This window comes from Aotus nancymaae, unplaced genomic scaffold (genome assembly GCF_030222135.1).
Source record: "Aotus nancymaae isolate 86718 unplaced genomic scaffold, 86718_ANA_hifiasm-v0.15.2.pri h1tg000015l_1, whole genome shotgun sequence".
Taxonomy (NCBI): Eukaryota; Metazoa; Chordata; class Mammalia; order Primates; family Aotidae; genus Aotus; species Aotus nancymaae.
Window position 1 is genome coordinate 7,406,994 of NW_026988427.1, and position 14,442 is coordinate 7,421,435.

Consider the following 14,442-nt stretch of genomic DNA (forward strand, 5'->3'; position numbering starts at 1 on the left):
CCAGAGCTCCTGATCTGGCCCAACTGTTGTGTTACTAACTGCAGATTTTCTGAAAGTAAAGCGTTTCTTCCATCACAAATAACACATGTTAGAAAAGGCTGATGTCAGGCCAGGCTCACCTTTCTGAGAGGTTGCCCAGACTCCTAATGCCACATCAGTCTGGCTCTCTCCCACAGTTAGATCTAATAGGAGAGAAAGTCAGGTTCCACCAGGGGAGGTTCTGAGACTGAACTTAGTAAGAAACTATTGTAAAGCAAACAGTAGCAGGAGAAAACTATATGGCAAATACATATTTTCTCCTGTATCAAAGAAATTTAAATCATTTTGAGTCACTTTGGACCTGTTTTTTCATCTATAAAATAGGGAAGCTATAGATTAGATGATCCTTATAGTTCTCTAGATCCTTAAGGTTGTGTGGTTCTATTTTTGAATTTAAAAGCAGCTTGCTTTTACAGCTCAACCCCAGGTTATGAGAGGTTCAGATAGTATGATCTGGCAAAAGGGATCCAGGTAGGTGAAATTGCAAATAAAAGCATGCCGATGGCTTGAGCAGTTCTCCCTGACCTTGTGTGTGCTTTATAAGATCCTTTAGTAGTATCTACTCTCAATGTACACTAGTGGGGACCTCCTCCCAGCCACAGAGTGGCTCCTTGCCAGACCCTCCCATTCATCTGTGTACTATGTTCTGGACTCAGGATTGTGTGCCAGCTTCAGAGGATGCTCTCCATAGCCGTAGAGGTGGACAGGACCCCCACCTGCAGCTCCAATAAAATTGCTGAGATGATGTTTGGGTTTGTGCTGGACATTCCTGAGAGGAGCCAGAGGTGAGTCTTAGTTTTGTTGGGCAGAGTGGTTATTTAAAAAAAAAAAAAAAAAAAAAAAAACTCTTAGAAATCATTTTTACTAAATTAACTTTTCTCTTTATGTTACCTGTCAGAACAGAATTTTGTGAGAGAAAATTCCAAACTAATTAAAATAGGAAGAAAATACTAGAAGGATTATTCCCATATTTTTGACTTTTGGAAAGGAGGTTCTCAACTAATTATTATCATTTACAACTGAGATATAATTTCTTGGGAAGAGGCACAGTACCCTAAATGGAGCCTAAATTTTCCAACCTTATCAATTTGCCTAACAATTTTACCCTTCTTTCAAGATTTAACTGTTAAGACCAGATGTGGTGACTCATGCCTGTAATCCCAGCACTTTGGGAGGTCTAGGTGGGCACATCACCTGAGGTCAGGAGTTCAAGACCAGCCTAGCCAACATGGTGAAACCCTATCTCTACTAAAAATACAAAAATTATCTGGGCGTGGTGGTGGGTGCCTGTAATCCCAGCTACCCAGGAGGCTGAGGCACAAGAATCACTTGAACCAGGAGGCGGAAGTTGCAGTGAGCTGTTAGAGTGTCACTGCACTCTAGCCTGGGTGACAGAGTGAGACTGTCTCAAAAAAAATAAAAATAAAAAATTTAACTGTTAAGCCCTGCCTTCTCTGATCTTTATCCATAGGCCTGGCATAAGTGTTCATTAAAGACTTGGTAAGTGAATGAAATAGACATATCCAATATTAAAGGAACTAGATGTGACCCAAGAATGAAAAGAGTTGGACCTATAGAATGAGCCCAGATAGTAAGGATTAGGAATTCAGTTTCTCTAAGCATGAATTAGTGAAGTGTTTCATTAGGAAGGGATAAAGAAATGGTTTTTGGCTAAAACCAATGATTCCTTTCTTGAACCAGTAATTTTAAAATCCACAAGAAGAAAAATAAACTAGAATGAATATGAATTCACGAACACCTGCTGGTACAGGAAATAACTATAAAGAGTCATTGTGTCGTGGCGCCCCTTGGGGAGATTATGGTGTATGTTTGTCTGCAGGGATCTCCATCGGCTCCATGCGTCCTTCCCATTCCCATCCCTAAACTCCCAGCTGACAACCAAGACACTATTGTGCAGCTCTGGTTTCCTCTATTACAAGAAAATCTCATGCCAAATAGTACTGTAATAGGACTTAATTAAAATACTTTGGTAAGATTAAGACATTTACTGAGTCCGTACAATGTGCCTGTCATTGTCACATTAATTATCTCATTTGTTTTGTTTTTCTTTTTTTCTTTTTTTCTTTTTTTTCATTTAGAAACAGGGTCTTGCTATGTTGCCCGGGCTAATTTCGAACTCCTGGGCTCAAGCAATCCTCCTGCCTCAGTCTCCCAAAGTTCTGGGATTACCGGCATAAACCACCTCGCCTGGTAATGTTATCTCTATTTAATGAATAAGAAAAGTTCTCAAGGTGTTGGAGTTAGCCTACATTTATGTAGCTAATCAGGTTCAGAATCCAAATTTAAACCCAGGGCCACTTAATCCCAAATTTGGTATTCAAAGGAGGCAGTATGTTTTAATGGTCAGACAGAATAAAGTGCACATGAATACCATGCTTGCTCTAACACTTTGTTAGGAGTGTTTCATTTGGGTCCAACTCCCCTACCATTCATTTATATAAGCCCAGATGCCAGTAAGAAATGGGAAAACTAAGGAATGGGTAACAAAAACAAATTTGGAATTAAAACAGACAAACGTGATTGATACAAAACCTGGCCCTACTTTAAAATTCTCTCAGAAGGGGCAAATTGGCCACTTACCAGATTATACTGAAATATACTTTGCTTGGCCTTCACCTTGATTTATTTTAATTTTCTAAAGTTTAAGTATAATTTACATACAATTAAATTAACTAATTTGCATACATACCATCCAGTGAGTCTTGACAAATGCATATACCTGCTTGACCTATCATTTTCCAATGCTCGTTAGTAGTCTATAGAAACCCTGCAACCTTAATAAATTAACTTATTCTAGTAGGATTTTTGTTTGTTTTCCTTAGAATTTTCTACATATACAATCATGTTATCTAAAAATACAGTTTAACATTATCCTTCCCAATCTGTGTATGCCTTTTACTTTCTTTTTCTTCCTTTGTTGCATAGGCTAGTATCTCCAGGAAAATGTCGGAGAAGTAGTAAGGATAGACGTTGTTGCCTCATTCCTGATCTTAGGTGAAAACAGTCTTTGACTGTTAAGTGTGATGTTAGCTACAAATGTTTCATAGGTACCCTTTGTCAGATTGGGGCAGCTTCTTTCCACTTCTAGTTTATTATTTTTAATGAAGAATAGATATTGAAATTTGACAAATATATTGTCTCCCTCTATTGAGATAATCATAATTTTTCTCCTTTATTCTGTTGATGTGGTGTATTAACTAATTAATTTAATCATGTTAAACCAACTTTGCATTCCTGGAATAAAAACCCTACTTCGTTGTGTTGTTATCCTTCTCATATATTGATGGATTCCAAGTTGCTAATATTTTGTTAAGGGTTTTTGCATTGATATTTACAAGAGATACTGATCTGTAATTTTATTTTCCTATAATGTTTAATGTTTCCTTATGCATGTTTAAAGAAAGGTAAGTTAAAACTACACTGAGATACCATATTTTACCTATCCGGTAGTAAAACATTTAACAATATTATAGTTCATTGGTGAGACTTTGAGAAAGCAGGTACTCATACATTGGTGATGAGAATGCAAAAATGGTACAAGCCTTATGGAGGATAATTTTGCAATATCTAACAAAGCTAAATGTGTGTTTACCTCTTGACCCAGCAATCTCACTTCTGTGCATACAAAAATATGTATACAACTGCAGCATGGTTTGTAATTACAAAATACTGGAAACAACCCAAATGCCTATCAATAGGAAAGTGGTGAGTATCTGTGGTATATCTATGATGGAGTATTACACAGCTATAAAAAGATTAAAATTAAAAATAAGAGAAATATTTCTATGAACTGAATTCTTTATTTTGTTGTTGTTGTTGAGTTGAAGTTTCACTCTTGTTGCTCAGGCTGCAGTGCAATGGCATGATCTCTGCTCACTGCAACCGCCACCTCCCAGGTTCAAGTGATTCTCCTGCCTCAGCATCCCGAATAACTGGGATTACAGCACGTGCCACCACACTCAGCTAATTTTTGTAGTTTTAGTAGAGACGAGGTTTTACGGTGTTGGCCAGGCTGGTCTCAAACTCCTGACCTCAGGTGATCTGCCCACCTCAGCTTCCCAAAGTGCTGGGCTTACAGGCATGAGCCACCACACTCGGCCTTCTATGAACTGAATTCTAAGATAAGTTTAAAAACCAAAATACAAAAGAGTATGTATAGTAAATATACATATCTTTTTGTAAAAAAAAAAAAAAAAGAAATTAAAAATAAACATGATTCTGATCATTTGTTTAAAAGAGAAACAAAGTTAAGTAAGCCACAGACTAATAAAATTGCTTATATACAGAGAGTGGGTGGGAATGGGGTAAAAGGAGGAAAGGTACTGGGCTGGGTGGTAATGGTGGCAGTAGTGGTGTTGGTAAACACTTCCCTGAGAATGCCTTTTTGTGTGGATATAAACATTTTTTAGAGACATGTTAACCCATTTATGCCTGCGTTTGCAAATTTTTTGTGTGCAAAAAAAAAAATCAGACCTTGGCAATGATCTTGAGCAGTAGGATATAAACTCCCACCAGAGTAGTGTCCCAATAATGGAACACTTGGCATACATTTAATGTTTTACATAAAAAAATCAAGTTCATGGGGTGCCAAAAATGGAATACAAACAGGAACAAGTTAACCTAACTGTACTTTAATAAAATAAAGGGGAGCTAGCATGGTGGCATGCACTCATAGTCCCAACTACTCAGGAGGCTCAGGTAAGAGGATCATTTGAGCCCAGGAGTATGAGGCCGGCCTGGGCAACACAGCAAATCCTGTTGGTAATTAATTAATCAATAAAAATGAGGGCAGGGGTGGCGGGACAAACCCAAGTAACTTTTTTTAACTCTTTATTTTTTTTTAAATAATTGTAGATTCGCAGGAAATTACAAAACCTATTAGAAGTATTGTGTATCCTTTACCCTGTTTTCTCCCAGATACAAGGGGAACTGTATAGTACAGTATCACAAATAGGAAATTTACATTGGTATAATCCAGTACTTTATTCAGTTCTGCCCATTTTACATGCACTTATTTGTGTGTAGCTCTTTGCAGTTTTTTCACACATGTAGATTTATGTAACCATCATCACAGTCAAGATGCATAACTGTTGCATCATCACAAGGATTCCTTGTGCTACCCCTTTATAGCTACAATTACCCATTCTCCCCAGCTCCCAGCAAACACTAATCTGTTCTCCATCTGTGTCAAAGTAACTTAAAACACAGTATTTGGATTAATTGCCATAATGGTAAAGACAAAATAAACTGAACTCTAGTTAGTAGGTTTCTTTTTCACAGAGAATAGATTAACAATTCAAAAACTATTTTATGTGTATTCTAGGATTAAACAAATAAATGTATTGTGGATAGTGAGAGCCAAGTTTCTCACTGTCAGAGAAAAGAGTTACAGATATGAAAAGGGGGAAGGATAGAAGGAACCCTGTGGTACTGGACTGGAATTGGAGGTATCAATATGAACTTGTGGTTTCTAATAAATATAGAGAGATACAGGAATAGATGTAGATGTGTGAGGGCTTATTTACATATATGTACACATACGTATGTATGTATTCATACATATGTACCTCTGCCCACTGAGAGAGCATAGAAGCAGTTATATCTTAGTAGCAGTGAGCATACCTCAGTTTGTTTTGTAATTCCAGTTTACACGAAAGGAAACCAGGGCAAGCTGTGGTGGCTTATGCTTGTAATCCCAGCACTTTATGAGGCCAAGCCAGGCAGATCAGTTGAGGTCAGGAGTTCAAGACCAGCCTGGCCAACATGACGAAACTCCATCTCTACTAAAAATATAAAAATTATCCGGGCACAGTGGCTCATGCCTGTAATCCCAGCACTTTGGAGGCCGAGGCAGGCAGATCACCTGAGGTCAGGAGTTCGAGACCAGCCTGGCCAACATGGTAAAACCCTGTCTCTACTAAAAATAAAAAATTAGCTAGGTGTGGTGGCACGCACCTGTAATCCCAGCTACTCGGGAGGCTGAGGCAGGAGAATTGCTTGAACCCAGGAGGCGGAAGTTGCAGTGAGCTGAGATTGCACTCCAGCCTGGGCAACAGAATAAGACTCCATCTCAAAAACAAAACAAGAAGCAAAGCCTGGCGCCATGGCACACCTGTAATCCCAGCTGCTTGAGAGGCTGAGGCAGGAGAATCACTTGAACCTGGGAGACAGAGCTTGCAGTGAGCCAAGATCACACCACTGTACTCCAGCCTGGGCAAGACTCTGTCTCAAAAAAAAAAAAAAAAAAAAAATTCTATAAATGGAATCATGTGGTATGTAACCTTTTGGGACTGGCTTTTTTCACTCAGCATGATTCCCTGGTGGTTCATCCAGGTTGTGTATTTTAATAGTTCATGTCTTTTTATTGCTCAGTAGTATTCCATGGTATATCACAGTTTGGTTTTCTAACCGTTTATCCACTGAAGTATATCTGTGCTGTTTACAGTTTGGGGCTATTATGGGGTTATAATCATTATAAACATTCATGTACAAATTTTTGTGTGAACATAAGTATTCCCTTATCTGAAGTAAATGCCCAGCAGTACAATGTGTCATGATGGTTGCACGTTTAGTTGTGTATGTGTGTTTTCAACAGGACCTCGTGATGTGACAGTATGCATGTTTAGTTTTTAAGAAACTACCAAACTGTTTCCTTAAGTCTCTACACCATTTTACATTCCCACCAGCAATGGATGAGTGATCTAGTTTCTCTGCATCCTGGCCAGCATTTGATGTCACTTTTTTTATTTTAGCCATTCTGACATTTGTGTAGTGATGTCTCATTGTGGTTTTCATTTTCATTTCTCTAATGGCTAATGATGTTGAACATTGTTTCATGAGCTTACTTGCCATCTGTACAACTTCTTTAATGAAATACCTATTTTTTCATGTTCTAAATGGATTGTTTGCTTTTTTATTGTTGAGTTTTTAGTGACATTGTATATTCTAGATACCAGTCTTTGTCAGATCTGTGGTTAGCAAATATTTTCTCCTACTCTGTATTTTGTCTTTTCATCCTCTTAGCAAGGTTTTCCACAGAGCAAAATTTTTGATGAAGTCCAACTTAACTTTTCCTGTTATGGATCATGCTTTTTTACCAGAGTCCTTGGGATTTTTTATGTAGATCGTCATGTCATCTCTAATAGGGATAATTTTATTTCTTCCCTTCCAATCTGTATGTCTTTTATTTTCTTTTCTTGCCTTACTGTTAAGGCTGGAACTTCCAGTACTATATAACTAGAAGAGGTGAGAATGTACATATTTACTTTGTTCTTGATCTACAGGGAAAGCATTCAGTCCATTAATTAATGTATCAGTTTACCATTAATTATGATGCTGTTTTTTGTAGATGTTCATTAACAACTTGAAGAACTTCCCTCCTCTTCCTAGTTTTTTGAAAATTTTTATCAGGAAGAGGTATTGAGTTTTATCAAATGTTTTTCCTGAAAATATTTTTTTAATGATTGCTCTTGGAATTGTAATATTATATAGCCATAACTTACTACAGTCTGCTTTGAATTAATCTTATAATCCTTAACATATAAAAATCTTAAACTGTATACTTTCATTCACCCATTCCCATCTTTTGTGCTATTACTGTCATACATTTTATTTCCACATTTGCTATAAACTCCAGGATGAAATGTTATTATTTTTGCTTTAAATGTTTAGTTGCTTTTTATTATTAAATTTTTTGGTTTTGGGGTTGTTTTTTTTTTTTTAAGACGGAATCTTGCTCTGTAGCCCAGCTGGAGTGTACTGGCATGATCTCAGCTCACTGCAACCTCTGCCACCCAGGTTCAAGCGATTCTCCTGCCTCAGCCTCCTAAGTAGCTGGGACTGCAGGCACGTGCCACCACACCCAGCTAATTTTTTTGTATTTAGTAGAGACGGGGTTTCACCATTTTGGCCAGAATGGTCTTGATCTCCTGACCTTGTGATCCTCCCATTTGGCCTCCCAAAGTACTGGGATTACAGGCGTGAGCCACTGCGCCCAGCTTTGGGGTGTTTTATTGAGACAGTCTTGCTCTGTTACCCAGGCTGGAGTGTAATGGCGTAATCTTGGCTCACTGCAGCCTCGACTTGGGCTCAAGCAGTCCTCCTTCCTCAGCCTCCTGAGTAGCTGGGACTACAGGCACACACCACCACACCCAGCTAATTTTTTTTTAATTTTTATTTCATACCCTGAGGGGCTACTTCTCTTAAATTTTTTGTAGCGATGGGGTCTCAAGTGTTGCCCAGGCTGTTCTTGAACTTCTAACCTCAAGCAATCCTCCCACTTCAGCCTCCCAAAGTGCTAAGATTACAGGCATGAGCCACCATGCCTGGAAAATTGTTTTTTCAATAAATTAAGAGGAAAAAAGAATTAAAAAACAAATATTTCAATAAACGTGGAGGAGGAAGGGGTAAAAAAATAAACTATTAAATTAAGAGATGGGGGGTTATATTTACCCACATATTTACCATTTCTGATATTCTTCCTTCCTTCTGGAAAATCCAAATGATAGCATTGATATCATTTGATATCATTTCTCTTTTACCCAAAGAACTTACTTTTTAAAATTATTTATGTAGGGCAGGTAACTAATTGTCTCTATTTTTGTTTATCTGGAAATTTTCTTTAATTTCACCTTCATTTATGAGGGTGTTTTTGCTTCATGTAATTCTGGATTAATGGGTGTTGTTTCTTATTTATTTTTAAGATGTGCCACTTTCTTCTGCTTGCAATGTCTCACGAGAAGCCATTAGAATTTCTTACTGTTGTTCCCCTGTATATGATGTCTTTTTTTTTTTTTTCTGGCTGCTTTATTTTTTATTTTTATCATTTTCATTATAATAATCTACATTTGGTTTTCTTTATTTTTATCCTGCTTGGGGTTTATGGAGTTTTTTGAATCTGTGGGTTATTTGCCATCAAATTGTGAAACATTTTGACCATTATTTTTTATATTGGTCAAATATATATTTTGAGATGCAGTCTCACTCTGTCACCCACTCAGGCTGGAGTGCAGTGGTGTAGTCTTGGCTCACTGCAACCTCTGCCTCCCAGGTTCAAGCAGTTCTCCTGCCTCTGCCTCCTGAGTAGCTGGGACTACAGGCATGTGCCACCACACCTAGTTAATTTTTTTTTTTTTTTTTTTTTTTTTTTTGTATTTTTAGTAGAGACAGGGTTTCACCATGTTGGTTGGCCAGGCTGTTCTCGAACTCCTGACCACAGGTGATTTGCCCACCTCAGCCTCCCAAAGTACAGGGATTACAGGTGTGAACCACCGCACCTGGCCTAAATATATATTTTTAATATCTTTTTGCCCCAACCTCTCTCATCTTCTGAGAATCCAAGTGTACATACAGATCCATTCCACAGATCACTGAGGCTCTGTGTTTTCTATTGCTGTTTTGTTTCATCTGATTTTTTTTTTCTCTCTCTCTCTCTTTCTCTCTCTCTCTGGATAGTCTTTAAAATCCCTATTCTTTTTATTCCCTTAGTGCCTAATCTGCTGTTAAGCCTATTATTGTATTTTTAAGATCTAGAGTTGACATTTGGTTCATTTTTATTCTCTTTGCTGCAAGTCTTCATCTAGTCACTCATGTACATCTTAATTTACTTGCTTGCTTTTGAAAATCTTGAACAGATTTATAATAGCTGTCTAAAAGTCCCTCGCAACTAATTCCAACATGTGTGTCACCTCTTGGTCTGTTTCTATAGGCATTTGCTCCTGGTTATGGATTACATCTTCCTGCTTTCTTTACTTGTCTGGTCATTTTTATTGTGTGCTGGACATTGTGGGCACTACATTGTTGAGAGTCTGGATTTTGCTGTCTTTATTTTTTTTTTTAATTATACTTTAAGTTCTGGGGTGCATGTGTAGAACGTGCAGGTTTTTTACATAGGTATACACATGCCATGGTGGTTTGCTGCATTCATCACCCCGTCATCCACATTAGGTATTTCTCCTAATGCTATCCCTCCCCTATAACTGCACCCCCCCACCCCTCCCCTAGTCCCCCCCGCCACAGGCTGCTATGTTTGATGTTCCCCTCCGTGTGTCTATGTGTTCTCATTGTTCAACTCCCACTTATGAATGAGAACATGCACTGTTCTTGTGTCAGTTTGCTGAGAATGATGGTTTCCAGCTTCATCCATGTTCCTGCAAAGGACATGAACTCATGCTTTTTTTATTATTATTATTGCATTTTAGGTTTGGGGGTACATGTGAAGGACATGCAAGATTGTTGCGTAGGTACCACACATGGCAGTGTGATATGCTGCCTTCCTCCCCATCACCTATATCTAGCATTTCCCCCCATGCTATCTCTCCCCAACTCCCCACCCCTAGCTGTCCCTCCCCTATTTCCCCCCCAACAGACCCCAGTGTGTGATGCTCCCCTCCCTGTGTCCATGCGTTTTCATTGTTCAACACCCACCTATGAGTGAGAACATGTGGTGTTTGATTTTCTGTTCTTGTGTCAGTTTGCTGAGAATGATGGTTTCCAGCTTCATCCATGTCCCTACAAAGGACACGAACTCATTGTTTTTGATGGCTGCATAATATTCCATGGTGTATATGTGCCACATTTTCCCTGTCCAGTCTATCATCAATGGGCATTTGGGTTGGTTCCAGGTCTTTGCTAGAACTCATCCTTTTTTATGGCTGCATAGTATTCCATGGTGTATATGTGCCATATTTTCTTTATCCAGTCTATCATTGATGGGCATTTGGTTTGGTTCCAAGTCTTTACTATTGTGAACATATGCAATAAACATAGGTGTGCATATGTCTTTATAATAAAATGATTTATAATCCTTTGGGTACCTCTGGCTGATGGGCGCCAAGGGCATTTTGGCAGGAAGCGCGGGGCAGGCCGGACGATGAGAGTGTCCACCGCCTGAGCCAATAAAGCTGTACTGGTTTTGAATGGGCGCATTTTCCGCCTCCAGGGTCGGGGTCGAAGTTCTGGTGGCAGGGCAGAGGGAAGAGCGGTTGGGCGGGGAGGCGCCGGCTCCAGACGCTAAGGGAAAGAGCTACGAGTAGCCACTGAGAGGCCGCGGAGCCAGCGACCACCGACGCAGCCGAGCCGCCACCGCCAAGGATACTCCTGAGGACCACAATACTTCCACTGAGAATGCAGACGAGTCTAACCATGACCCTCAGTTTGAGCCAATAGTTTCTCTTTCTGAGTAAGAAAGTGCGGGGGAAACTTTCAATTTGCCTCAGAGAACGATCTCCCAGAATGGAAAGAGCGAGGCACCGGGGACATCAAGCTCCTGAAGCACAAGGAGAAAGGGACCCTCCGCCTCCTCATGCGGAGAGAGAAGACCCTGAAGATCTGTGCCACCCACTACACCACACCAATGATGGAGCTGAAGCCCAACGTAGGTAGCAGCCATGCCTAGGTCTAGAACACCCATGCCGACTTTGCCAACGAGTGCCCCAAGCCGGAGCTGCTGGCCATCCGCTTCCCGAATGCTGAGAATGCACAGAAATTCAAAACAAAGTTTGAAGAATGCAGGATAGAGATTGAAGAGAGAGAAAAGAAAGCAAGATCAGGCAAAAACGATCATGCTGAAAAAGTGGCAGAAAAGCTAGAAGCTCTCTCAGTGAAGGAGGAGACCAAGGAGGATGCTGAGGAGAAGCAATAAATCATCTTATTTTATTTCCTTTTCCTCTCTTTCCTTTTTTTAAAAAAAACATTTTACCCTGCCCCTCTTTTTCGGTTTGTTTTTATTCTGTTTCGTTTTTACAAGGAACATTATACAAGGAACTGAATTCAAAAAAAAAAAAAATCCTTTGGATATATACCCAGTAATGGGATTGCTGTGTCAAATGGTATTTCTAGTTCTAGATCTTTGAGGAATCGCCACGCTGTCTTCCACAATGGTTGAACTAATTTACATTCCCACCAACAGTGTAAAAGTGTTCCTATTTCTCCACATCCTCTCCAGCATCTGTTGTCTCTTGAGTTTTTACTGATTGCCATTCTAACTGGTGTGAGATGGTATCTCAATGTGGTTTTGATCTGCATTTCTCTAATGACCAGTGATAATGAGCTTTTTTTATATGTTTGTGACTACATAAATGTCTTCTTTCAAGAAATGTCTGTTCATATCCTTTGCCTACTTTTTGATGGGGTTGTTTGTTTCTTTCTTTTAAATTTGTTTAAGTTCTTTGTAGATTCTGGATATTAGCCCTTTGTCAGATGGGTAGATTGCAAAAAATTTTTCCCATCTGTTGGTTGCTGGTTCACTCTAATGATAGTTTCTTTTGCTGTGCAGAAGCGCTTTAGTTTCATTAGATCCCATGTTTCTATTTGGGCTTTTGTTGCTATTGCTTTTGGTGTTTTAGTCATGAAATCTTTTCCCATGCCTGTGTCCTGAATGGTATTGCCTAGGTTTTCTTCTAGGGTTTTTATGGCGTTAGGTCTTATGTTTAAATCTTTAATCTATCTTGAGTTAATTTTTGTATAAGGTGTAAGAAAGGGATCCAGTTTCAGCTTTCTGCAAATGACTAGCCAGTTTTCTCACCATTTATTAAATAGGGAATCATTTCCCCATTGCTTGTTTTTGTCAGATTTGTCAAATATCAGATGGTTGTAGATAAGTGACATTATTTCTGAGACCTCAGTTCTGTTCCATTGGTCTGCATCTCTGTTTTAGTACCAGTACCATGCTGTTTTGATTACTGTAGCCTTGTAATATAGTTTGAAGTCAGGTAGCATGATGCCTCCAGCCTTTGGTTTTTGTTTGTTTGTTTGTTTGTTTGTTTGTTTTTGCTTAGGATTGCCTTGGCTAGGTGGGTTCCATATGAAATTTAAGGTGGTTTTTTTCCAATTCTGTGAAGAAAGTCAATGATAGCTTGATAGGGATAGCATTGAATCTATACATACTTTGGGCAGTATGGCCATTTTCACAATATTGATTCTTCCTAACCATGAGCATGGGATGTTTCTCCATCTGTTTGTGTCCTCTCTTATTTCCTCAAGCAGTGGTTTGTAGCTCTCCTTGAAGAGGTCCTTTACATCCTTTGTTAGTTGTATTCCTAGGTATTTTATTCTCTTTGTAGCAATTGTGAATGGGAGTTTGCTCATGATTTGGCTCTCTGTTAGTCTGTTATTGGTGTATAGAAATGGTTGCAATTTCTGCACATCGATTTTGTATCCTGAGACTTTGCTGAAGTTGCTTATCAGTTTAAGGAAATTTTGGGCTGAGATGATAGGGTCTTCTAAATATACAATCATGTCATCTACAAATGAAGACAACTTGACTTACTGTTTTTCTAATCGAATACGATTTATTTCTTTTTCTTGCCTGATTGCCCTGGCTCTGGCAGGCAGTTAATTTGCTGCCAGATTAGCTTTTTCCTGTTGCGGCTTGTCTAGGATTTGTGAGGATGGTTCTACAGCAGCCCTTATTAAGGAGCTACAGTCTTGAGGCTTGGTCTTTCTGGGGTTTCAGCTGAATGTCCAGGATATTCAGTGAGATCTCTCCACACTGACTCCTTGAAACACCAGTATGTTTCAGCACCCTGAGATCTCCAGAATTCCCACTCAGCTTGCAGCCCCCCAGTAGCTGTTCTCCACCAGGCTCTTGGAGCTTCCCCTACACATGTGCCAACAGGTTCCCTTTCATACATTTCCTGAGCACCCTCTTCTCTGACACGAATTCCAGACACCTCAGCTGTCCTAAACTCCAGCCTCTGTTTTGTCTGCCTAAGAACCCCACTCTCTTCTATTTTGGACCCACACCTTCCTCTGCCTTAATTAGAAAATGCCCCCAGCAAGAAATCTGGGGTAGATGAAGTTTACCACCTTTGTTTCCCTTCTCTTAAGAATCACAGTCCTGCCCGGCTCAGTGGCTCACACCTATACTTCTAGCACTTTGGGAGGCCAAGGCAAGTGGATCACCTAAGGTCAGGAGTTCGAGACCAGCCTGGCCAACATGGTGAAACCCTATCTCTACTGAAAATACAAAAATTAGCTGGGCATGGTGGTGGGCACCTATAATCCCAGCTACTTCGAAGGCTGAGGTAGGAGAATCACTTGAATCCAGGGGGCAGAGGTTGCAGTGAGCTGAGATCACACCACTTCACTCCAGCCTGGGCAAGAGTGAAACTCCATCCCAAAAAAAAAAAAAAAAGAATCACAGTCCTTTGTAGTAAGTTCTCCAATGCCTGAAGATGGTTGTTTCCTATATTTTCTCTGGTTTTATCATTGATTATGACAGAAGTGAAAGTCTGATACCAGTTACTGTGTTGAGGCTGGATCTAGACGTTGGCCTTTCAATGTACCTTGTTTTTAAATTTTTAATTCCACCTACAGTTCCTACTGCGTTCCATATATTGAAATTACGTTCTTGTCCTTTGTAGATCTCTGAGTTTACCATCT

At 39.5% G+C, this 14,442-nt stretch overlaps 1 protein-coding gene and 1 pseudogene across 1 annotated transcript in view; both read left to right on the top strand.

Annotated features, from left to right (window-relative positions):
• Window positions 1-14,442, top strand: part of SIMC1 (SUMO interacting motifs containing 1) — a 47,452-nt gene that overhangs the window by 23,357 nt on the left and 9,653 nt on the right. The window contains exon 6 of the mRNA XM_021673423.2: window positions 696-824. Within this exon, the coding sequence (XP_021529098.2) occupies window positions 696-824 (129 nt within the window). The remainder of the gene's footprint in view (window positions 1-695; window positions 825-14,442) is intronic.
• LOC135275179 (ran-specific GTPase-activating protein-like) lies at window positions 3,004-12,810 on the top strand (annotated as a pseudogene).